Source organism: Hyperolius riggenbachi, chromosome 9, assembly GCF_040937935.1.
Source record: "Hyperolius riggenbachi isolate aHypRig1 chromosome 9, aHypRig1.pri, whole genome shotgun sequence".
Lineage (NCBI taxonomy): Eukaryota > Metazoa > Chordata > Amphibia > Anura > Hyperoliidae > Hyperolius > Hyperolius riggenbachi.
The window spans coordinates 60,500,545-60,527,712 of record NC_090654.1 but is presented as its reverse complement, the minus strand read 5'-3'; the positions used below and the strand labels follow the sequence as shown (position 1 = coordinate 60,527,712).

The following is a 27,168-nucleotide window of genomic DNA, read 5'->3' as shown; positions in this document are numbered from 1 at the left end:
AAAAAAAATTATGATATTATGATTTGTATGTGTAGTACAGCTAAGAAATAAAACATTAAGATCAGATACATCAGTCTAATTGTTTCCAGTACAGGAAGAGTTGAGAAACTCCAGTTGTTATCTCTATGCAAACAAGCCATTAAGCTCTCCGACTAAGTTAAGGGGCCCATACATCGATCGATTGATCGTTTGCAAATCGGTTGGCCAATCGACCGATCGATGGCCGATTTCGATCGATTTCGATGCATTTCCATCGAACTGGCAGGGTGGAAAATTTAGGTCGATCTGATGAGATTGCTTATCAGTTTGCATTGGCTTTAATGGAAATCTGATGGCAAAAAAATGCCATCACATCGAATTTCAATAGATTTCAAACTGAAATCTATTGGAATTCTATCCTGGTAAAAAATGTTCTAAAAACGCATCAGATAGATCATCAGATGCATTTCTTATCTATCTGCTGCCAATCTGACGATTATATGGGCACCTTAAGTCATGGAGAGGGCTGTTATCTGACTTTTATTATCTCAACTGTAAGTGTACTGTTTACTTTTTCTCTGCTAGTGGAGAGGTCATTACTTCACAGACTGCTCTGAAAGAATCATTTTGAATGCTGAGTGTTGTGTAATCTGCACATATTATAGAATAATGCAATGTTAGAAAAAACACTATATACCTGAACATAAAACTATGAGAATATTTTCTTTGCTGCTAATCTTCTAGAAATTATTCATAGTATACAACCAATTCATTATATCATATATTTTTTTTCGCTTCAGTGTCTCTTTAAGTATATGAATCATATTTTCATTAATGGTATATCTAGAGACTATGTAAACTTACTAGAGCAGTTTGGTGTACTTAGGCATTCATTATTTAGATACTTCCAATGAAGACATGCGATATACACACAGATAGGCCTATACATAATATTGAAGACATTAATAGTTATACTGTAAATACAGTAATGCCTTCTTGAACAGCATCATCAGTAAAATCAAATAGCAAAGCTTGAGGGCATTCAGCAATACCAATGCCAGTTACTAACAAAAGAACACGTTTCTTACATATAGACATATATCTAGGCTCATTAAAAAATAAACAGATTTCTCCCTAAAGGCTTAAAGCAAACCTGAAGTGTAAGGGATATGGCAGCTGCCATATTTATTCAACTAATATGTAGCGAATAGAGGCGCCCCACAAGGACACACAAGAAGTCCTCTTCCTTTCCTTTAGACAAACATCTTTGCAGCCGTGTTAGGGATAGGATCCTCTTTCCTCCACAAATGCAATGTCACGTTCAGCCACAGCGCCAGGAATTACGTTGTCAAGCAGATATTTCAATCCACTTCCAGAGGCCCCTCCTGTATCTTGGGTGCTATGATGTATGCTCCATGCAACCCAGTATAGAAACAGAAAAAGGAGAAGGGTGCTCTCAGTGGATATATTTCAGGCAAAATTTATTGGAAGTTGCAGAATAAAATTATATACATAATCACTCACATCATGAGGGTCCCAAACCAATTAGGACCCTCTCCGGCTAGATCGCTTCCCACCCTAGTGGTACTCAGCAAAAGTATCGTTCAGAGATGTATAGCCCGCTCTCGTCTCGACTAGTTTCGGCCTCTCGCCGTCATCAGGGGATATGAGAGTGGGCAGGCGGGCTACAATGCATATATATACACACAAGAGTAGTTACCTTCTTCCATGCAAGTTCCATCTTGCCGCACCGAACGCCAGCCCGAAAGTGAACTACTTCCGGTCGGGTTGCATGGAGCATACATCATAGCACCCAAGATACAGGAGGGGCCTCTGGAGGTGGATTGAAATATCTGCTTGACAACGTAATTTCTGGCGCTGTGGCTGAATTTATTTATTCAACTACTTACATCTATCTATACTCGTCCAGATAGGGGCTGCTTAAGTCTATTTGAACATGTATACTCGTCCAGTGTTTAAGCGGCGGTGCACGTGCATGTGCGGGGCTGCAGTCCTGCGCAACCTGGCGGTTTTCCATGTCAGCGGTTGGGGAAGGGAACCAAGGCTTCCCCGAACCAATCGCAGTGCCTATAATGAATGGACATGACCCCAACCAGGGGCCATGTCCATTCATAATAAAGATGTGAATGAAAGTTAAAAAAAAATGAAAAATTTTTCTATCTCCATCTAGTGGCAAAAAGTTAAATTACAAACTACAGATTTTTTTTTTTAATTAAAAAAAGAATAATATAATTAAAACACTTCTAAAGCCCCCACCCCAGTTACCAAGCAAATAGATTGAAAAAAAATTCCATAAATAGTTTACTTTTTTTTAATATGTATGTCATGAGGGTATAATACTGTTATTTTAGTACATAAGGGCTTACAATTGATGGGACACAAAAAAAAAAAAAAAAACAGAAAAAATACACCTTTATTTCCTTATAATATAATTATACCATACATAGTACTACTAGGAACTTAATTTAAATGTTGTGATACCCAGGACTAATGGGCAAATAAAATGGGTGGGTGTAATAGATAGCAGAGATGCTGCCGCAGTGGTGAGCGGCATGGCGGCTGTCTCCGCGTCTCAGCCGGTGGCCTCCTCCGCGCAATTACATGGTGAAGTTTTGCCTGGTCCTTCAGTTGCACATAGACTGAGGGTTACGCGCGCGCGCGCCAGGCGACAGGACCTTTGTGCGAATAGAAGGGGAGTCAGCTGATTGGCCGATCAGCTGACTCCAGCAGTGCTCCTGATTGGCTGAGTGACTGGGGCGGCGCTGTGGGGCGCTCTCAGTATATATAGGACCTGCCTGTCAGTAGCTCCTCGTCTGCTGTTGCAAATGCTACGTGTTAGCACTCAGACTTTAGTCAGATCCCAAAGTGTGCTAGAACCAGCTGGAGCTGGGGATCCACACTTAGTCAGATTCTGTTGATAGCTAAAGTACTAATTGAACTGTATTATTTGTTATGACCCTGCTAGCCTTGACTACTCTTCTGCCTACTGATTCTGTGCTTCTGCCTATCTGATCCTGTTGCCAACTCAGCCTGAACACTACTCTGAGTTAGCCTTCTGTCTTTGTACCGTATCTGTCCGTTTGTTGCCGGATCTGCTTGTCTGACTCTCCTGCCCTCACCAGTGAGCCTAGTCCCTGGTGAGGGATTCTCTGTACAGCTTAATCACCTGCTCCTCAGGTGACCAGTAGCTGCAGTACAGTCTGAATCACCTGCTCCTCAGGTGACCAGTAGCTGCAGTACAGTCTGAATCACCTGCTCCTCAGGTGACCAGTAGCTGCAGTACAGTCTTGATCTCCTGCCCCTCAGGTGACCACCGGCTGCAGTGCAGTCTGAATCACCAGCTCCACGGGTGATCAGTATACGTTGTCTTACTGTGCACCACCCGCTCCTCGGGTAAACTGATTACTAGTTCATCTGCATCTCCGGCTTGCTGGAGTGCTGATTCCTGTGTTCTATAGAAATATCTCCCTCTACTAGCTCCTCTGGGGAGTTGGTATCTCTATCTGTATTACTGTTGCACCAAACACCTATCTTTACATCTGGTTGTCCTGTGTCTCGCTATACTCGCATTATTGGTGATTCTGCAGATCACTACATAATCAGGTATAGCATCTGTATTATTGGTGATACTGCAGATCACCAATAATCAGAAAATCTGTTCTTGCTGACACCAATCGTTACAGTGGGTTTTATTTATAATAGCATTGCTTATTTTAAAACTATAAGGAATGGAATTGAAGAAATAGTGTATTTTTTCTTTTTTGTGTGTATTTGCCTATAAAATGCATAGAATATAAAGTAATTACTCAAAACAAGTATCGCTCACAAAAAGCCTATTTTGTGGCGAAAAAACAAAACAAAATATAGATCATTTACATGTGATAAGTAGTGATAAAGTAATTGGGGAATGAATGGGAGGAGCGCTGACAGGGGAAAATTGCCTCCATCCTGAAGGTGAAAACACCTGTAGGCTGAAGTGGTTAATTTTAAACAATATAAATTGCCTGGCTGTACTGCTGAACATCTGCTCCTAATACATTTATCTATAGGCCCTGAACATGCAGATCAGATGTTTCTGAATAAAATCAGACCATATCAGCCACATGCTTGGGCAGCACTGTGGCACAGTGGGTAGCTCTCTTCCCTTGGCCCTGGTTCCCCGGTTCAAATACCAGCCAGGACACTATCTGCATGGAGTTTGTATGTTCTCCCAGTGTCTGCGCGGGTTTCCTCCGGGTATTCCGGTTTTACGTGTCACGGGTGTGAAGATCATGATGTCCACACTTGTTTTATGACCCTTGCAAAATGGGCCTTCAGTTCATGAGGGTCACCGAGGAGAGGCAAGGGAAGGGGCGTGAACATTAGGGGCCCCATCAAAGTTTTTCTAGGGTCCCCATGATTTGTAGTTACGCCCCTGGGATGGCCTCTGGTGGGCTTCTATGGTACCGGCGTGATTGCAACCTCTTCATCCCCATTGTTATGCAACTGCCTGTTGGCAGAGGTTGCTAGGAGTATATGTTGCTAGGAATATTGTTATATGTGCATCGATATCATTGTGGTTAATCTTGACCTCAGTGGTTTGGGTGTTGGGACTCAGCTATTCCGCTGTAATCTGCACTTGAACTTTAATAGGGCTTCCCCACATACACATCCCCTTCGCAGGGCTGGATTTACCATAAGACACTGTAGGCATGTGCCTACAGGCGCCTGATGATGGAAAGGCAGCTCATTCTGTTCCTCGTGCGCCTCCCTCCCTTCTTCCCTATGCAGAGTCCTGAGCAGAGTGCAAATAAGAGGTTACTCACCCTGCCCAAGACATTCCACTGATGACATCTCCCTTCAGTCAGTAGCACCTCTGGCTACTTAATAGTGAGGGTATCTCCGGCTACCTAATACTAAAGGGCACCTGTGGCTACCTATGACTGGCAAGGGAAGTAAGGGAGAAGAGACAGCAGTGCCACCCAGCTAACTCGCAGTGCGGTTTGGCAGGGGTTTGTTGGCTCATGGAGGGTGAAGTCTAGGGTGCTAGGACATTTGTGCCTACAGGTCCTGTTATGTAAATCCGGGCCTGCCCCTTTGTATTCACCATGTTAAGTATTACTACTAATGTAGTCTATCACTGAACAGCTGAGCAAAAAAATGTAATAATTCTGCTTCTTAATCCTCACTAACTCGTACTCTGACTGTTCTACGTTACAGATGAGATACACAAAGAAGGTTTCTGTGTGGCCGGTGGCCTTTGTTGGGGGACAACTTTATGAGTCAGTTAATGTCAGTAATGGTAAGGTCGTCGGATGGTTGGTGAAGTATGCCGTGAAACGTTCCTTCGCCATAGACATGGCTGGTTTTGCTGTTAACCTGAAACTAATCCTGGAGAAGCCCAGGGCTGTATTTCGCCTAGATGTGCCCCCTGGGTATCAGGAGCCAAGCTTGCTGCAGGATCTGGTGACACTAGATGAGCTGGAACCACGTGCTGCCAACTGTACCAAGGTGAGGGGAGCTGTCAAATATACCAATGTGAAGGGTTTTCAACTGTACCAAGGTGAGGGGTGACTGGGGGCGTAGTTGTGCTAACTGTGCCAAGTAGTGTTGCTCAAAAAAAACCACTGCTTAGTTTATGAACCAATGGGAAATACAGTAAAAATAATGCTGGTAATTTTTTATGCCTCTGAATCTGAAGGACAACTAAAGTGACATGGGGCTAGCCTTATCAATACATCTAATATCAATCTTGAATGTCATAGAAGTTTTAAATCAGGATGTCATAGTTTTAACAGATTTTGTTAGATTTATTATTTCTTTTGAATCTACAATATAATATAAGAAGAAAAAATAGTAGTGTATGGGTACCTTAAAAACCACTTAACGACCGCCTAACGCCGATAGGCGTCGGCGGGTCGTTAGTGGTATAGCATGGAAACTGCCGCGGCCTTTCCATGCCAGCTCACGGAGACTGTCTCCATGAACAGTGTGCGAGCCGCCGATCGCGGCTCGCACGCATAATGTAAACATGCGGGGAAGAAATCCCCGCTGTTTACATCATACGGCGCTGCTGCACTGCAGCGCCATGACGTAGATAGGCGATCCCGGCCTCTGATTGGCCGGGGATCGCCGGCATCTGATAGGCAGAAGCCTATCCTATCAGGCGCAGGACGGATATCCGTCCTGCGCCACTCAGAGGAGAAGGGAGAGGGAGGGAACGGAGGTGAGGCCAGAAAGCGCTGCGGAGGGGGGCTTTGAGAAGCCCCCCCGCAAATCAATAATAGCCAGCGGCGATAAGACCCCCCCAGCAGGACTTCCCCCTAGTGGGGAAAAAGGGGGGAAGTCTGATCGCCCTGGCACATACCTGATCGGTGCTGCGGGCTGTAGAGCCCACGCAGCACCGATCACTGTAATATCCCCTGGTCCTTAAGTGGGAATCTTAAGTCAAATGAAATAAAGATTTAAACTTACCTGGGGCTTCTTCCCGCCCCCTGGACTCCTACTGTGCCCACAAAGTCCTCCTGATCCCCTCCAGGCAGCTGCGGCGACCCCCGCAAAGCTGGTCTATCGCCGCAGGGGGGCCAGTTGGTGGCTACTGTGCACGCATGGCCCTGAGCCCCGTGCACCCTGGTCGTGCTCCTGTCGCCAGGAGCATTGTGCACAGGCACAGTAGCGAATTAAGCATACTGCGCCTGTGCAGGACACTCCCTGCCGCAGAAGCCAGGGTGCACCCAGCTTGGGTGACAGGTTAGCTTTGCAGGGATTGCCGTCGCTGTCTGGAAGGGATCAGGAGGACGTCATGGGCATAGTAGGAGTCCAATGCCTTCCAATGATATCCTGCGCCTGAATCCTTGCATCCTACAACTGTATATATAGAAAATGAGAGGGTATCTGTGAGAATGTGAGGAGGCCCCCTTTAATCCTGACTGCTTTTTCTTGCTGCGGAGGACAATAATGATTGATTAATTACGTAAAGGAAGCTGCAATGGGACTATGATAAAGCACTTTAATGAAGACGTACATACGTGAGGAGGAGTATGCAAAGTAGCAAACATTGCTGGGACGTTAAAATGGAAGGTCGAACAACCGCCCACTATCATCTGACGAAGGCCGGTGGGCGGCCGATACTAGTGATGCGGAGGGCAGAGCGGTGACATCACATCTGGGTCTCGAGCAGCGTGACTGTGTGCTAGCAGGAAGAGACTCCCATAGCGCGAGTATGCCGGCATAAGGGCGTCCATGAAAGCGGAGTGGATAAAGCAGGACGCAGAGCGCATTACGGAGGACTGCATAGCAGACACTAGCAAAGTGGGACATTGCGTAGGAGGTGGTGAGAGCCCTCAGTGGCAACCCTTATTATGCTTTATGCGCTTGATGCGATCTATGTCCAGCACCGCTAACGCTGCATGAAAATACCGATGGGGCATACATCAGCCATCTATGGGAATCTGTATGGCTGATACTGTGGTGAAACCCCTCCCACAGTGTGATGTCAGTACCTATGTCCTGACAATTTTCTTTCTGTGAATCTTGTTACAGAAAAAAAAACAGATGTTTCCAACTGCCAAGCAACAAGTATCTCCCTCTGTGCATATGTATATCTATAAAATAAAACCTTTTAGGATATCACATTATTAGGGGGTGTGGTTATTGATAATGGCAGTTGGTGCTGTCTGTTTTTTTCATGTCTGCCAGTAGTAAAGATGGCTATGTGCAGGCTGATTGTGGATCAAACAACATGAACAAATTACATGATGAATATCATTAAAGTCTTGATCTCTCTTCTATTTTTTAACTTCTCACTCTGCAATGTATTTATTTATTTATTTTTTCCCTTTTTTTGTTAAAATTCCACTTTAAGACCATCAAATCTCGTAATTCAAGGTTATGAGAATACCCTATCTGACATATATTCCAACCTACAACAATATATTCCATTCTCACTATAAAGTAGCCAGAGCTGGGACAAGGTCCTCCAGCACCCAAGGCTGAGACACCAAAGTGCGCCCCTCCATCCCTCCCACCCCAGCTGTCACACACTGATTGCTATTATACTAAGAGGGCCACAGGGCCCACAACCTCCCCAACACCTTAATATCTAGTTCTCTGGCTTGCAGTCAGTGCTATGTATCCCCTTTTCTTATTTCTTTCTGCTTCAAACACAATTAGGAATGACAGCTGAATGAATTGTGTGCCCCCTCCTACACTGCGCCCTGAGGCTGGAGCCTCTCCAGCCTATGCCTCGGCCCGGTCCTGAAAGTAACTACTATGATCTACATGATGGTTCGAAACACATTCTGTTCCTGCCAGAAAAAGTCTATTCACAGCCTGTATATACGGTATGAGTCCGTATTATGTAGCTTAGTATGTGATACTAGGCTCCCAAGTAGCAGGGTTGCCAACCCAATTTCTTATTTTTGCTGGACAAATTGGTCAAAAAATCTGGACACCCCAAGTTTTGGACGGACAGGGGCGGAGTCAGGGGGCGGAGTCAGTAGCGGGCTTTTTAGGAAACTTCTTGTTATTTCGGGGGGGAGAGAAATATAGCTGAAGCAGGTGATTACTGCATAAGGCTCATGTGAAACAGCATTCCTGAACTGAGAAGACTTTCTTACCCAAAGTAAGATTGCATATATACGGTAGATATAAATCTTTCAAATGTCTTTTTGGCATTATCAAAGTTAAACCGAAAACTGAATAGAGAAACAAAAAACTGTTGTGAACAGATTTTATTCTTGTTAACAGCATTAACCACAGGCATTATTCCAAAAAAACATTGTTCAATAAGAACAAAACCAAAACTGCACTGAAATGTTAACAGAATGCCAAAAAGTTTTTTTAAACAGCAATGATCTCAGGCATCATTGCAGAAACCAGTGTACCAGCAACATTGTTCAATAAAAACAAAATTGCACTGAATTCCTAATGGACCAGTACAGCAAAACAAGCAAGCAGTTAAATATCTGACAGGTTTTGGACTAGTCCATCTAATGGCAGATTCCCAGGCTTTTCTTTGTTTCCAAAAGCATTCCCTAACTGTCACAATAGTAAGATACCAGTCACTAGCCAGACTCCATACTTGCTAACACACCATTTTAAGCATTTGGTTTGAGCAAATGCATTTTTGAAAGTGCTTTTAAAAACAAACAAAACCATATGAATCCCCCAGGAGGAGATGTGCTAGTCCAAAATCCTGTCAGATTGTAACTGCTTACATGTTTCAAACTGTAATGAGGGATATGGAGGCTGCCATATTTCCTTTTAGTTGCCTGGCTGTCTTGCTGATCCTCTGCCTCATGCTTTTAGCTATAGACCAGACCCCAAACAAGTATGCAGCAGATCAGGTGTTTGACATTGTCAGATCTGACAAGATTAGCTGCATGCTTGTTTCTGGTGTGTGATTCAGACACTACTGCAGCAAAGAGATCAGCAGGACTGCCAGGCAACTGGTATTTAAAGGAAATATGGCAGCCTCCATTTTCTTCTCATTTTAGTTGTCCTTTAACAGAATGGCAAAATGTACAGTTTAGCAGCATTAACTACAGGCATTGTTGCATTGTTCCATAATCTAGTTTAGCAACATTGTTCGGTAACAGAAACTAAAGTGCATTGAACTGTCTAACAGCATTCAAAAGGTATTTAATACCATTATTTCCTTTATATAAAAAGGCATTATATACAGGGTGGTCAAGGAGATGCCAGGAATTCCAAGATGATGCCAACTGTATAGAACACTATGTACACTGTACACTAACCAATCAAGCAAGCAGCATTTGCACAATCTTCATAAAAAAGTAGCATCAGATCAGCATTAGCATTCCATTGACCATTTCCTAGCATAACCGAAACGTTCAAAGAGAACAATATTTCCCATTGACAATGATCAAAATAAACTCAACCAAAAACAGTCAATTTTCAACAGCAAAATAACAGTTTTTCCCTTAGCCACCACCTGTTTAATCAGTGTGCAACAAATATGGAGAAACCAAAAATGTCACTGAAACTGAGGGCCTGTTTCCACTACACGCAAATCGGATGCAGAAAAACTGACTAGGATGAATGCCTATGGGCCTGTTTCCACTAAACGCAATTTTCTGATGAAGATTTTCCCATAGGCATTAATTGTCAGTTTTTCTGCATCCAATCTGTGTGTAGTGGAAACAGGCCCTAACCAAGAATTGACCTTCATTCCAATCGGTAGCTGATATGATATACCCTCTTTCCCATGAGAAATGTTTTCCCAAATGGATTATCAGGGGACACTGTATGGCTGATATTGTATTGCATCTCCTTCCACTGCACTAACATCACCTGCCAGCAGTAAAAATGTCACCATGTGATAAATGTCAGAATGTAATTCAGGGAGAGGAAAGATTTTACAATGAGCCAACACTGACTAAATCATTTATACACAATTGTAAACTTGAAGCACTTTGTCATTAAGTTCCTCTTTAAGTGTAAACCATTGCTAAATAAACACATTTCCATGTCCTCCAAGAGGTTCTGCAGCGGTTATACAAGTATGCATGCGCACATGTAAAAAGAAATTAGACAAGACATACTTACCTTTTATACATACCTGGGGATTGCTCCAGCCCCATGGGCACAGATCGCTCGCTCCCACTACCAGTACTGACTGAGTCCTGTAACTTCCTCCTGTCACGGCCAGTCTGCACAAGAGAAGTGCACCCTCTACATATCTCTCCAGCAGGAGCTGGAGAAATACATAAATAGCCTCAGACTGGCCGCAACTGGAGGAAGTTATGGGACCCAGTATCAGTACTGCTGCGGGCAGTGGAGGACGGCGGCGTGGGAGCGATCCGTGCGCATGGGGCTGGAGCAAGCCCCAGGAGGTATGTATAAAGTAAGTATGTCTCAACTCTGGTACACCAAGTATGGCACCATTGGCAGCCTTTGAGACTCCTTGTGGCAGTGGGCCTGGCTGGCAGGTAGCGGCACTAGTAACACTCAGGGTACAAGGGAGGGGGGACCCAGCATCACCACCAGTGAAGTGACCAAACTGACTGACTCTCAGACTCACCGACACCCACTCGCTTGGTCATAGAATGCTGCTGTGTGGCCTCTCTCTCTCTGGCTGGCGGCAGGTGAAAGCAGAACGCTCTTGCTCTGACTGTCACTAGAAGATGATGTGAGGGTACAACAAGTCCCAGCATGCTTTGTCAGTAGCAGATGACAGGGGGGCACTACAGTGCAGGTTCAGTACCCTCCTCTGTCTGAGGAGCACTAAAAGTCCCAGGCCAGCATGCATTGCAATCATGTCAGTAAAAGAAGAGGGGGCAGTGCACTACAAGTCCCAGGCAGCATGCTGTCAGATGATAGCTGTGCAGGACTACAATTGGCATGCCATGATGATGCTCACAGAACAACAAGTCCCCAACTACCATTCCTAACAGCCATAACTCACATAACCCATCCATACAGTCAGCATTATCTACTTACACTATCATTCCCTAACAGCCATAACCCCCTTACCATACAGTCAGCATTATCTACTTACACTATCATTCCCTAACAGCCATAACCCCCTTACCATACAGTCAGCATTATCTACTTACACTATCATTCCCTAACAGCCATAACCCCCTTACCATACAGTCAACATTGCCTACCTGTCCTGCACTATCATTCCTGACAACCATAACTCACATTACTTTACCCACCACCTATCATACACTCCCCACCACTCCAGGCCCAGTCCCCCTCCAGTGACAGGCAGCCAGCACTGCACCTCTCCTCCAACTAAGTCTCCCCCTGCCTGTCCCCCACTGACTGGACCCCCAGACCAGTCCCACAGACACCCAGCCCCCACTGCCTCTCTCACACACAGACACAGACTCACAGTGAGTGTGCTTGGGTGGCTGTTTGTCTCCCTCCCTGGCTCCAAGCCTCCAACTAAGTCTCCCCCTGTCCCCCAACCAGTCCCACAGACTCCCAGCCCCCAGGGGTGCCCCTCTCTCCCTCACAGACTCACAGTTAGTGTGCTGGGTCGACTCGGCTGCTGGCTGGGCTGTGGCTGGCTCCAATCAGTCAGCTGTAGACTGCTTGTGCTTGGTCGGCTGTTTGTCTCCCTCCCAGTCCCTGCCCTGGCTCCAACTAAGTCACTCTCACTGTCCCCGCCCCAACCAGTCCCATAGACTCCCAGGCTCCCACTCCCAGGCCAGCCCCAGGGGTGCCTCTCTCCCTCACAGACACAGAGACTCACAGTTAGCCTGGGTCGGCTCGGCTGTTAGTGTTTTTCTCCTTCCTTGGCCTGGTCTGGTCGCTCCTGAGTCCCTGGCTGGACTGGACCTGGCAGATGGCGGCTGCTGGGCTGTGGGGGTGGGGCGGGCTGGGCTCCAATCAGTCTGCTCTGCTCTCTGCTGTACTAGGAGACTCACTCTGCCAAGGCTCGCCTCTCAGACTCGAGTCAGGCTGCTGAGCTGATCTGCTTCTCTGTGCTCGCACTGCTCGGTCGGTCCTGCTGCTGCTGATCTGCTCCTCCTGAGTCCTGCCCTGCTGCGTGGTGGCTCGGCGGCTGTGCTGTGTGTGTGCCCCTGAGTGAGTGCTGTGCTGTCTGTGGCTGTGCTGCGACCTCATCCGACCTGGCTGGCTGCCGCCCGTGTGACGCACTCCTCTCTTCTCCTCGTGACACTCGACTCTCGCTGCTGTGGGCTGGGCCGGCTCCCTCCCGGCTGCATCTCTTATTGGGCAGCGAGTGGCGCCGGCACCAAAAAGAGGTGAGCTGATTGGAGGGGACACCCGGGGAGGAGAGGGCGGCTGAGAGGAGACTGAGGGAGGGGGGCAAAAGAGCGCGCGCATGCGCAGAACAGATTGGAGTGATTGATGCGGTTTTAGACGGACGACTGCCCAGGAAATACGGGCAGTACGGACAGCTCTATTTTGAGAGCTTTTGTACGGACAGTCCGTCTTTTGACGGACGCTTGGCAACCCTGCCAAGTAGCCAATTTCATCTAATAAACCATTGTTTTGCCTTACTTTGGAATGTATTCTCAAAATTCTGGTAAAGCTGGGAGCAAACTGCAATTTTACCATCGATCAATTATGCTGACAAGGTATTGCCTGGGTAAAACATACACTGTTTTTGTGAATAACAATTTTTATTGTAATTTTTTTCAATTATATACAAACAGTAAATAATAATACAACAACAACAATCCCTCCCTGCCCCCCTTCCCACCCTCCCGAGCTTGCTCTTCTCACCTCTCCCTAGAAAATCAATATATAGTATACACGACATAGTTTTTAAAGAGAAACTGTGACCAAGAATTGAACTTCATCCCAATCAGTAGCTGATACCCCCTTTCCCATGAGAAATCTATTACTTTTCACAAATGGATCATCAGGGGGCTCTGTATGGCTGATATTGTGGTGAAACCCCTCCCACAGGAAACTGTGAGGAGCATGGTCCTAGCAGTTTCCTGTCTGTGAACCTCGTTGCATTTTGAGAAATGGCTGTGTACAGCTGTTTCCAACTGCCAAAAATGCAAGCAGCAGCTACCGTATATACTCGCATACAAGCTGAATTTTTGACCCCCAAAAAGTGGGTCAAAAGTTGGGGGCACTACTTACCCATACTGGGGTGCTATACTGGGCACTACCTACCTATACTGGGCACTATACTAGCTATACTGGGGCACTTTGCTAGCTATACTGGGCACTATACTAGCTATACTGGGGCACTACCTACCTATACTGGGCACTATACTAGCTATACTAGGGCACTTTACTAGCTATACTGGGCACTATACTAGCTATACTGGGCACTATACTAGCTATACTAGGCCCTATACTACCTATACTGGGCACTATACTAGCTATACTGGGGCACTACCTACCCATACTGGCCACTATACTAGCCATACTGGGCAATATACTAGCTATACTGGGGCACTACCTACCCATACTGGCCACTATACTAGCCATACTGGGACACTATACTACCTATACTGGGCACTATACTGGGGCACTACCTACCCATACTGGCCACTATACTAGCCATACTGGGCAATATACTAGCTATACTGGGGCACTACCTACCCATACTGGCCACTATACTAGCCATACTGGGCACTATACTAGCTATACTGGGCACTATACTAGCTATACTGGGGCACTACCTACCCATACTGGGCACTTTACTAGCTATACTGGGACACACTAGGGGAATAAGGCGGCCAGCATTTCCTACCTCGGCTTATATGGTGATCAATCATTTTTCCTGTTTTTAGGTAAAAGTGAGGGGTCGGCTTATATGCGGGTCAGCTTATATGCGAGTATATATGGTACTTCTGGTGACATCACCTGCCAGCAGTAAAAATGGCACCATGTGATAAATGTCAGAATGTCAGAATGTAAATCAGGAAGAGGAAAGCTTTCACAATGGGCAAACACTGACTAAATCATTTATACATAATTATTGTATAATTGAAACACTTTTTTTATACATTATTTTCACTGGAGTTCCTCTTTAAGCGTGTAAAGTACAGTGTCATATCATCAGATATTTAAATGAAAGGAGGACAGCCAATGTTTCCCTATTCTGTAGAACTTTTTGGAGTTGCCCTTTCCCTCATACATTTTTTTTTATATTTAGGAAGATCTGCCGGTAGGTTGTCTCCAAACCAGAGCCACCACCCTCCTGGCATAAAATAGAGATAGTCTGGCCAAAAATAGCCTGTAGTCCGAAAAAGAGATATGTCACCAACACTCCCAGCTGCATAGCTTTGGGCGTGAAGGGTATTTGTACCCCATTGATTTTAGCTAGAAGGTTGAGGACCTAATTCCAGAAACCCTGGATCTCAGGACAGGACCAATACACATGGAAGAACCGAGCATCAGGGCTGGTGCACCGCCACCAAGCATCTGTGGACACCACACTAATTTTGAGCAGTCTCTGAGGGGTATAAAGGTGAAACTTGAAAAATTAGAATATTGTGCAAAAGTCCATTTACTTCAGTAATTCAATTTAAATGGTGAAACTAATATATGAAATAGACTCATTACATGCAAAAGCGAGATATACCTTCCTAGCGGTATTGACGGTTATACATGTCAATACAAAACATGCTGTGAACAGTATTGACGTGCAGCTTATGAAAACCCCTGAATCAAAATCATGGACCATTAGAATATTGTGAAAATGTTCAATCTCCTAGGCTCAAAGTGTCAGACTCTAATCAGCTAATTAATCCGAAACACCTGCGGAGGGTTCCTATTTCATATATTAGTTTGACCTTAAGTTGAATTACTGAAATGAACTTTTGCCTGATAGTCTAATTTTTCGAGTTTCACCTGTAGTATGTTCTATGTAAGTATTTAAGGGCATTCAATTTATGCCCAGCTGAAATGGGAATTTATTAAAGTCAGCAGTAATTGCTCTTTCCTTTTCAGTTAGGTCCAGGAGGTTTTGCTGCCATGCTTCTAATGTTTTGTACTCGTCCGCTTCTCATTGGCTATTAATACCCCATATATTTTTGAGGTAGACCCCCTCAATCCGGAGTGGATCAATAGCTCCTCAACTGCATAAGATTGAAGTATGAGGGGGAAGGGGGGCTATAGGGGAATTGTGTTGCAAATGCATGGCGGAGTTGTAAGTATTGAAAGTAAATGGTGTTACGGAGAGGATATTGGGCTTTAAATGACATAAGCTGCCATCAATGGGGAAGGTTAGGCTTTAGGTGGAGGGTTGCATAAAGTACACAAAATTATGTTAGGGTTAGGCACTTAGAGCAGGAGGTTAAGGTTAGAATAGGTGCCAGGTAGTACTTAGCAAAATATCAGTAATTTAAAAAACACTTCCCTACCACAGGTTATTTCCCCTAAAAAGACCACAGCAATTTTCACATATCATGCTTCTCCCATTCATTAGCCAATAACTTTTGCGTTACTTATCACACCGAAATAATCCTAACATTAGGCAAACTAGGCTTTCTTTGGTTTATACTGTTGCTAAGAATTATTTTATTTCCTATACATTTAAAAGTAATATAATATTTTTTTAAAAAGTCATTATTTCTCATATTTTTTGTCCTCTTTATAACAAAATTTAAACGAACCAGAGATGAATAAGGGAAAAGATTGTATACATACCTGTGGCTTCCTCCAGCCCTATCCGTCCCACGCTGCTGTCCTCCGCTGCCCAAAGCTACAAGAGCCAGGTCCCGTCACCGGGTCCCTTCATAGGCTTCTGCCTATGAGAACCGATCGCTCTCTTGTCCCCCAGGGGGACAGCCATGTCACACGGTTGTCCCCAGTGCAGCGCTGCTGCCGATCGCAGCGCCGCACAATGTAAATAGACGGCGTGATCGCCATCTAACAGTCTCCCGAGCGGCAACAGCCGCTCGGAGACTGAAGAGGGGGCGGAGCTCCGCCCTCCGAGCATGAAATGCGCGCACAGCGTGCGCGCAATCTCATGCAAATTACAGCCCCAGGACTTTACGGCAATCGGCGTTAGGCGGCCCTGGGGCTGCCGCCGCGGCCACGCCTATCGGTGTGACGCAGTCGAAAAAAAGGTTAAAAAAGCTGAGTCCTTAAAGGGACTCCGAGCTCAAGTAAAAAAAGAAGGTTGTACTCACCCGGGGCTTTTTCCAGCCCAGTGCTGGTCGGGAGGTCCCACGACGGCGTCCTGGCTCCTCTCCTAGTCCCCGCTCCGGAATGGCTGACCGGCCGCAGCCCGGGCGACACTCTGCTGAGTGTCGGGCTGTTCCTTCCGCGTATGACCGGCCGGTCAGCCATTCCGGAGCGGGGACTAGGAGAGGAGCCAGGACGCCGTCGTGGGACCTCCTGACCAGCACTGGGCTGGAAAAAGCCCCGGGTGAGTACAACTTTCTTTTTTTACTTGAGCTCGGAGTCCCTTTAAAGAGGAGCTGTTAGGTATAAGGTCTCAGAGAAAATAAACACATATATCAGTAGCTAAAGATTGGCTGTACTTACATTACATATGCATTTCACTGTCCACGTTTGTACTTCACAGAATTTTTATATAGTATATGCAGAGATTGATGCTCCTGACAGCTCATGGCAGGTTCCATGTTTTTCTGACTTCTATGAAGCCAATTGTGTCGTCATGTCCTGCCTGCTTCCTGATCACAGAAAAGCTCGTACTGAATAACACAGTGTGCAGTGAATATTAATTAGCCATGTGGCTAGGAACAATAGCTGACTCCTGCAGTGTACTCTGCCGGGAGATTTATCAGTGCTGTGTGCTGGACTGATTACAAACTGCTGTAACGTCTCATTAGCAGCCGAGGGGAGGGCCCCAGAATGCTTTGCAGTATAGTATGCGGCTTGCGTCCTGCTTGGGTCTAACAGCTTTGCTGATAAGCACACATCAAAGGTAAGAGAGATTTTTATCTTCACTAATGCCTTTTTGGCTTCCTTCTAAACTGTTTAACACAGGAGAATATAGGTTTAAATTAGCTTCTGCAGCCTGACAGTTACTCTTTAAGGTAACTGTGTATTTTTCTTAATGCTGTCACTTTTTTTTTTAAAACTGCTTTACCTACTCTTAGCTATAGAGAAGGGGAGAAAGGGGGGGGGGGGGGTGGTCGGAGGTGATTTATTTTAATGTATTTTAAGTGTCTTTTTACTTTTTGTCTACTAGATGTCCCCACACGGTGTCCTGTGTATTGTGAGCAGCACACAGGAAGTGATGTGTATGTGTTCATTTTGTGACTGACCACAGGCATTGTATTGATGCCGGTGATCATTTACTACATACCAATTATGGAGCAGCAAACAAGCAAAGAGATACATCTCTATGCTCCTGACCCCCAAGTAAATTTTTCAGAGGCGTAGATATGCATCCCGAGATTCCGGAACTGGTTAAATTAACAATATTTTACTATTAGTGACACCACTCGGTGCCCAATTGATGCGGTGGCACCGTAATATGTACTCTATCCCTTCCCCCTGGGCCAATGCTTCCCTTATAGCAGCCAATTTTGTTAAAGCAGAATGAAACTCAGCATTTCTTCTTTGCTTTAAAAAAATATTTACTGCATATTATATACAACCAGCATTTTTTTTTACTAGAACAGCATTCAAAGGGTTACACACAGGGCTTGAAAATTCAGTGCAGAGTAATCTAGACGCATCTGAAGTGTAGATAATGTTATCTTGTGTTTACTTAATTGTATTAAGTGAGGAATGTGGCACATTCTCTGACTGTGCAGAAGCTGCAGGACACAGACAGGAACTCAAAGCATTTCTGCTTTCAATACATAATGAATAAAACCAGTTATAAATAAATTGCAAATTCAGCACTCAAAGCAAAAAACTGTACTTTTGGGAACTGGTAATTTCTAAATGTATAATAATACTTATGCACAAATGCAAATATGATAACCGTATGGCATATAAAAAGTAGGAAAACATGCTTTTATTGAATATTATTTCAGGGTTTTATACCGCTTTAAGAGCTCCCTAAAGTACATTTAATAGGTCTGTAGATGGCACACTTCCATTTTAGAGTGTAATATTAAGTCCTCTGGTTTGTGAATAATTAGTAATGCTGTGTTCATGTTGTTTTCTGTTAGATTCTAGTTTGGCACACGAAGACTCTGAACCCAAAAGTACCACTGGTCAAAAACTCCACAAAGAAAACAATGGAAGTATAAATTAAACCTTCGTAAGAAGAAAATTATTTCACAGACTAAATCTCTGGAGTGCAAAACTCAGGAAAGACTAGAAACCTGTGAAATGACCAGAGAGAGAGGGTGCGGAGGGGCCAAGGGTTGTAAGAGACAGTCAGGACTGTCCGGAAAAGAGTGATCCCTGGTCACCGAGCTTCAGCCATTGATCTTTGAGGACAATGAATGAACAGTGATTACTGGTGACAGATAACCAACGAGTGGCCGCTAGTCACTGATTGGTGGACACAGGGGTTTATTCACTGAATACTGATTGCAAGTTCCAGACATTTCATAGTTACCTAGTCAATGATTATTACTGGTGACAGGTCTTGTGTAACAATTAAAGCTCCGTTTTATAAGATGTTTATATTGTTTTACCACAGCAGAGATTAGATGTATAGCTTGGATAGGATTACACAGATGATGATAAGCAGATCAGCTACATAGATATATGCCATAATCAAGTTATGGCATATACAGAGCTGAGAAAAGGTCCTCCAACACCCAAGGCTGAGACACCAAAGTGCGCCCCTCATCCCTCCCATCCCAGCTGTCACACACTGATTGCTATTAGACTAAGAGGCGCCCCAGGCTCACAACCCCCCAAACACCTTAATTTCTAGTTATCTGGCTTTCAGTCACTGCCATGTATCCCCTTTTATTCTTCTTCTCTGCTTCAAACATAATAGGGGAATGATGGCTGAGTGAGTTGTGTTCCCCCTCCTACACTGCGCACTGAGGCTGGAGCCTTCTTCGCCTCTGCCTCAGCCCGGCCCTGGGCATATATGTAACAGGAAGTGTGGGTGCTGCCATAAAGGTCCATATAAGCTATGGGCGGAAGTTTGAGCCCCCAATAAATGGCGGGCTCTTGAACCACCCGCAATGCAAATTGCAATAAGCACCCGTATAAACAGCCCGCCCCGGGGATTCCCAAATCCCCCCCCCCCCCCGTATCCGCTATTTATAACGTCCTCCCAACTTCTACTACGCACAAAAAATGTTGTTTTTTGTTGCACTGGATTGGAGGTTTGTGTGTGCGTGTGTGTGTGTGTGTGTGGGGGGGGGGGGGGGGGGGGGGGTTAGGTTAGGTGTGTGGGGGTGGTTAACGTTAGGCAGTGGGGGGCGATTAACCGGTTCGCGTTCCACCGTTTTGACCCCTTAAAGAGACACTGAAGCGGAAAAAAAATTATGATATAATGAATTGGTTGTGTAGTACGGATAATTACTAGAACATTAGTAGCAAAGAAAATATTCCCATATTTTTATTTTCAGTTACCGTATATACTCGCAAGCAAGCCGAACCCGCATATAAGCCGACCCCCCAACTTTTACCTGAAAAACCAGGAAAAAATGATTGACCCCCATATAAGCCAGGGGTAGGAAATGCTGGCCGCGTGATCCCCCCAGTGTGTCCCAGTATAGCTAGTATAGTGCCCAGTATAGCTAGTAAAGTGCCCAGTATGGGTAGGTAGTCCCCGTCCCCCAGTATAGCTAGTAAAGTGCCCAGTATAGCTAGTATAGTGTCCCAGTATAGCTAGTATAGTGCCCAGTATGGGTAGGTAGCGACCCAGTATAGCTAGTAAAGTGCCCAGTATAGCTAGTATAGTGCCCAGTATAGCTAGTAAAGGGCCCAGTATGGGTAGGTAGTGCCCCAGTATAGCTAGTATAGTGCCCAGTATGGGTAGGTAGCGCCCCAGTATAGCTAGTAAAGTGCCCAGTATAGCTAGTAAGGGCCCAGTATGGGTAGGTAGTCCCCCAGTATAGTGCCCAGTATGGGTAGGTAGCGCCCCAGTATAGTGCCCAGTATGGCTAGTATAGTGCCCAGTATAGCTAGTATAGTGCCCTGTATGGGTAGGTAGCTCCCCAGTATAGCTAGTATAGTCCCAGTATGGGTAGGTGGGTGGGTAGGTAGTGCCCCTCCCCGATCCCCCCGCGGCCGCCGCTGCTATTACCTTAGCCGGCGCTGCTTCCTCTATCCCCGTCCTGCTCGTACGGTAACTAATTCACAGCAGCGCACCCCACGGCAGCTGCTGTGATGAGGGAGGAAACCATAGAGAGAGAGAGCGGCTTCCTGTGTATCGCGGGGCGGGGGGAGAGACGCAGCTGAGACACATGACTCGCTAGCAAGCCGACCCCCCAACTTTTGGGCCACTTTTGGGGGGTAAAAAATTTGGCTTGCTTGCGAGTATATACGGTATATAGTTTTTTTTATAACATTGCATCATTCTCTAATAACTGCAGTTTACACACTACTCAGCATTCTAAATTAATTTACAGAGCCGGCTAGAGAACTTTTGAACTGTTTGAAACAAAAAAACAATACAGTGATAGACACTTGAGATAATAAGCTTCAGAAGACAGAGCTCTCTGCGACTTTGAATGTCGTGGAGCTCAGTGGCTCTTTTGCATAGATAACAACTGGAGTTTCTTAACTCTTCTCCTCCTGGAAACAATATTAGACTTATGTCTCTGCTCCTAATGTTTTATTTCTTAGCTGTACTACACACAGAAATCATTATATCATTAAAAAAAATGTGGCTTCAGTGTCTCTTTAAGGTTCCTGACATTTTTGGCACTTTAGCTGTGTCATTTTGATACAGCTGTAACTTTTTAATTACTTGTAGCATCTTAGTAATATATACTTTTTTCCCAGTACAATCTAGGCTTTATTTGGGTAATATTTTTTTCCCAAAACTATTTTATTTCATAGTAATTTTATAGGGAAAAATCAGATGTAAATTTAGAAAATACCCATTTTAACCCTTCCTAATTTTCACATGACGTCCTACAGTTATTAAACACATGAAAATGAATTATTTGGCCCTTCCCAGTTAAAGCAACACCCCATATGCCATATTTTATGACTAGCTGAGCATGTGGCGGACTGTTATCCCCAGCCTGCGCGTCTGTGGTAATCGGATGCATTCGCTAGGGCGACAGTTCGGGGGCCATGGTGCTGTACAGATGTATCGCTAGGCAACAGCAGAGCAATACATCTGTAAAGAACTGGGCCCCCAAACTTTTGCCCTAGCGATTGCATCCAATTGCTACAGGCGGCAGTCATTAAAAGTTTATAAACTGGTATAGGTATTGCAGGGGTTAACAATGGGTTAATAGGCTAGACTGGGGTTAAAATTAACTGAAGTTAAAAAAAAACTTTATTTTATTGAAATCATGTCACTTTAATTTTAAAACTTTTTCCCCCCTAAATTTATTGAATGATTGTTGCTATGACAGGACCGTGCACATGGACGTGCACACACGACGGGCAGGGTTTTTTAATACAGGACGTAGAGTCTACGTCCTAAAACCTACAGCAGCACAGCACTAATTAGGACATAGAATCTACGTCCTGGAATCAAAAGCAGTTAAGGTTAGGGCGCTAAGCATTGAAGGCGAACAATTAAGGTTAGGGCGCTAGGCATTGAAGGGGGACAGTTAAGGTTAGGGCGCTAGGCATTGAAGGGGGACAGTTAAGGTTAGGGCGCTAGGCATTGAAGGGGGACAGTTAAAGAGGAACTCCAGTGAAAATAATGCAATAAAAAAGTGCTTCATTTTTACAATAATTAAGTATAAATGATTTAGTCAGGGTTTGCCCATTGTAAAATCTTTCCTCTCCCCGATTTACATTTTGACATTTATTACATGGTGACATTTTTACTGTGGGCAGGTTATGTAGCTGCTGCTAGCTATTTTGGCTGTTAGAGACAGCTGTAAACAGCTAATTCCTGTCTGTGAACCTTGTTACATTGTAACAAACTGCCAAAAGTACCGCGGTCCCAGAGCTTCTTGTGGGAGGGGTTTCAGCACAAAATCAGTCATACAGCGCCCCCTGATGGTCTGTTTGTGAAAAGCAATATATTTCTCATGTAAAAGGGGGTATCAGCTACTGATTGGGATAAAGTTCAATTCTTGGTTGGAGTTTCTCTTTAAGGTTAGGGCGCTAGGCATTGAAGGGGGGCAGTTAAGGTTAGGGCGCTAGGCATTGAAGGGGGACAGTTAAGGTTAGGGCGCTAGGCATTGAAGGGGGACAGTTAAGGTTAGGCGTGGGGGATTGTTAGGGTTAAGCTGGCCACTAACGGTCCAATTTGTAGCAAAAAATCGTTCAAGCGATCAGAAATTCTGTAATTGAAGTGACATATTGTAATACATCGTTCACTACACCATCAACGAACCAATCTCTGCTTCCTATCTATCACAACCAACAAGAAAATCCAAATTTTTGTTTTGACGAAAATTAATTCGGACGACATTTTTTTCACTCGTTCATAATCGATTGTGTCCATCAACTGAGGTTATTTACAACCAATCCGATCAGAATTTCTGATCGCTCGAACGATTTTTTGCTGAAAATTGGACCGTTAGTGGCCACCTTAAGGCTTTCGGAGGGGGGTGATTAAGGTTAGGTATCGAAGGGTGGTGGTGGTGGTTATGGTTAGGCATTGGCAAAGGAAGGGCTATGTGTGAAAATTGGGTTAGGATTAACTCTAGCAAAATATCAGAATCATTTATCAATATTTTACTTTTGTAATTGCACTTCAAAAGGGTAGACTATCTGTAAGTTTGTCCAGACATGTTGCACTGTTGGCTCCTAATATTTATGGTATTTCTTCTGTTTTTGAGGTTGTAGGTTGTGTTCAGGGGCATAGCAATAGGGGGTGCAGAGGTAGCAACCACATCGGGGCCCTTGGGCCAGAGAGGCCCCGTAGGGACCTCCCTGAACTTCAGTATTAGCTCTCTATTGCTCCTGTGCTCATAATAATCACTTCTATAGATAGTTTGAATAGTGGTAATCATTAACTAACTGTTCCCCATCCTCTTCTTGCACCTCTGACACTGTAGTTGCCATTTGCAGGTTTTGGCACGCCGTATAATTTGTTATGTATAGAGTTGCTTGGGGGGGCCCCAATGTAAAACTTGCATCGGGGCCCACAGCTCCTAAGCTACGCCACTGATTGTGTTGATCATTCATTGTGGGTAATTTCGCTTTTGCAAATGTTTGCATTATTTTTGCAATAACAAATCTGATGCTAATTAGGATTTTGTTGGCGTTCTTGATTTTGCACAGTTCTGCGTAATTTTCCAAGTTGCACAAAATTACGTTCAAGGGATCCACTAACATGGGCATAGGTAAAGACATTTTTTCGCACAATTGATTTGAAGTCTATGGGCATAAGAAAACATTTTTTGTAAAATTTCGCACAAATATGTAGGAGTCTATGGGCAATAGAAAGTTATAGTTTCACGAAATAGCACATCACTGCAAAAATACACATCCCAATGATGATTAGGTGCAAAAATAATTTTGCAGCGAAATGAAATTTTGCATCATAGTTCCTAATTTCGCTGTGAAATTATTACCATGCAAATTTTGAGCTCATAGCTAGTTGTTGGCATATCCATATTTTTCTGTATATTTTTTTTTAATTAATAATATCTCTAAGGGCAACATACACAGGGCCATTGAATATGAGGTCTCACTGGCCAAGCAATGCAATGCTCACCAAAGGCTTCCTGTCCAGACTCTCAACCTCACCAACATGTTCTGCTCTGAAGTCGACCTTCTGTGGGAGTTGAGTGTTTTACTGATGTGTGTGTATTTAACTAATAAATGTATTACACTGGAGGAGGCGTGCTTTCTTGTATATCTTCTAATATAAAGACAAAACTAAGTACTCACTACAATATGAGAATCGAGCTTCTAGTAAACTCCACTAATTATTACACACAGAGGTGTAACTAGGACCCACCAGGCCCCCCTGCAGAAATTCTGAGCGGCCCTCCCCGGGGGGTCTGGAGGGGTCACAGCATAAGGGGAAAGCCATGCTGCACATTGGCGTGAGGAGGACTGTTCCCCCCCCCCCCTCACCTCGGGCTTTCCCCTCTGCTCTCCCCTCCAGCATCAATAAGTGTGTGTGTCTAGGCGGCGGGCAGCGGCAGATCCTAAAACCTTGCTTGCATTCCAGCACAGATGTTTCTCTCTCTAGTGTCTGGCAGTAGATACAGAAATGCACCCTTGGATTGTAAGTAGATGTGTGAGGGCTAACTCAGTACCATCTGTTAGCTCTTTTAGTTTTATTTAAAGACTCATCAGGTACATCATAGTACAATCAGCGACGTTTCGGAGCGTTGGAGCTTGCCCCTTTATCAAGCCATGACAGTCTCAGAGTATGACAAACACACTGAGTTTAAATAGTACATCACATGTCAATCCACCAATCATAAGCTATCTAACTATCTAGCCAATCCCCCTCCGCTATGTATAAAGCGGACCTGATGGGGAACTTCTCACGTGTGGTGTAAGCCAATGAATTCAAAGAACACTCACCTGTATGTGTCTTCCATCCCAAGCAGTCCGCACCAGCACCGCCCCTAGCCACCCACGCTAGTAGAAGTTCACACCCATCGGTAGCACGGACCTGATGGGGAACTTGCGGGGAGGCGGCGCTGTAACGTCATAGACGTTACCAGGGAGACGAGAAGGACGTGGACAGTAGTCTCTCTAGTGTCTGAAGCCACTTCCTGTTTATACACCATCCTCCCTCCCCGCCGATGTGCAGCATGGCTTTCCCCTCATGCTGCAAGCCCTCCAGCCCCCCAAAACGGCCCTGAGAGCCCCCCCCCACGGGTGCAGAGGCTGCAGCTACTGTTGTTACGCCAGTGATTACACATACACCAGTATATGCAGCACATAATATCGCAGCACACACATTTCAGCAGATACCACATCTTGCACATCATATTCAGCATGTTATATACAGAGGCATATCTAGGGAAAAAAGCACACATGGCAAACACTGAAATTGCTCCCCAGGGAAAGGGGGAGGGTTGCACAATCTCCAAAAATGTTAAGGCTTAAAGAGGAACCGTAACCAAGAATTGAACCTCATCCCAATCAGTAGCTGATACCCCCTTTCCCATGAGAAATCTTTTCCTTTTAACAAATGGATCATCAGGGGGCTCTGTATGGCTGACATTGTGGTGAACCCCTCCCACAGTGTGATGTCAGGACCATGGTTCTGACATCACACTGTGGGAGCCTTGTTGCATTGTGTGAAATAACAGCTGTTTATAACTGCAAGAAAAGCAAGCAGCATCTCCTTCCACTGACATCACCTGCCAGCAGTAAAAATGTCCCAATGTGATAAATGTCAGAATGTAAATCAGGGAGAGGAAATATTTTACAATGAGCAAACACTGACTAAATCATTTATACATAATTATTGTAAAAATGAAGCATTTTATTTTATTACAATATTTTCACTGGAGTTCCTCTTTAATCTCAACTTTGGTTATGTCCAAGTTGAAATGATCAATGGTGTGTAAGAATAAAGTATGGCAATAGGTCACCGTATACATATCCCTCAAATAACAACTAGGCACATGGTTCCCACCCTAAAAATAGAATTAGGCAGCAGAATGCCCCTCAAAAATAAAAGGCTTTGAGCAGTAGCTCTGCCTCTCCTCCGTCTATCTGCACGGATCGCCGCCTCTCCCCCACCCCTCTGTCTTCTTTCACTGAGAGGGGCGGGGGAGAAGCGGTGATCAGCGCAGATTGACGAGCATGGAGGCAGAGCTACAGGCCAAAGCTCTGCCTCCCCGGGCAGCAAAATCCATAACCAGAAAAGTCGTGGATTTTTGCCCTGTGGGTTTGGGAGGATTATTTGAGATTTCAGCCATGGAGATGCGGCATTTCAGAGGGGCATTCATGCCCAACAACAATGTAAAACAAAAACTGTGTTTTCTGGAGGCTTCAGACTCTCTTTAAGCAGTGGTGGGCTGAAATTTTGCATATGTGAAATTTCGCACCGAAATTCGCAATTACGCATCGTAATTGTAATGCTAAATTTCAGAGAAAATCATAATTAATTTCGTATGTAATAGTAGTATTTCAAAATTACACGTCATTTTTTGCTGACTTTAGAGGTTAATAGCAAAGCCCCCATACATGCTATTGCTACCAAAATTGCTATGTTAAGCAGAATAGTGGGTATAAGTCACAAAAATAATTTTTTCAAAAAGACCTTGTAGTTTTTGAGAAACTCTACATTTTTCTAAGTTTAACCAATTAACCATAGGCCATGTGTGCTCCTGCCCGCTTTCGCGGCCGATCACGCACATGCACGCGTGCTCCCGGCCCGCGGTTTGTTAGCCAGGCATTTAGTGAATTCAGTGCATTCACTGATTCCTCTCCCCCGCAGAAAAAGTGACAGCTTCTCTCGGAAGCTTCGCTTTTTCTGCCTCTAGCGTCCCCATACGTCCCTCTAAGCGTACATGTTACGCTTAGAGTAACATCACGTAAACAAACTCATGGCTGCCATCTTGTGGCTAAAAAGTAAAACTACACCTAAATGTAAAAAAATATAAAAATAATCATATATTTACATTTAAACATCACAATTTACATCCCACCCTCCAAAAAATACCCACATAAAATGTTTAATAAACAAAAACAAAAAACATTACAATAAAAAAACATAAATATTTACGTAAGGGTCTAAACTTTTTAAATATCAAAGTAAAGATGAAATAT

General features: G+C 44.6%; 1 protein-coding gene across 1 annotated transcript in view; it reads left to right on the top strand.

Moving 5' to 3' along the window:
- Positions 1-18,994, top strand: part of LOC137531606 (galactosylgalactosylxylosylprotein 3-beta-glucuronosyltransferase 1-like) — a 167,807-nt gene extending 148,813 nt beyond the window's left edge. Inside the window, exons 5-6 of the mRNA XM_068251548.1 lie at positions 5,200-5,490; positions 18,540-18,994. Of these exons, the coding sequence (XP_068107649.1) occupies positions 5,200-5,490; positions 18,540-18,620 (372 nt within the window). The 3' untranslated portion in view covers positions 18,621-18,994. The remainder of the gene's footprint in view (positions 1-5,199; positions 5,491-18,539) is intronic.
- Positions 18,995-27,168: the final 8,174 nt, after the last annotated feature.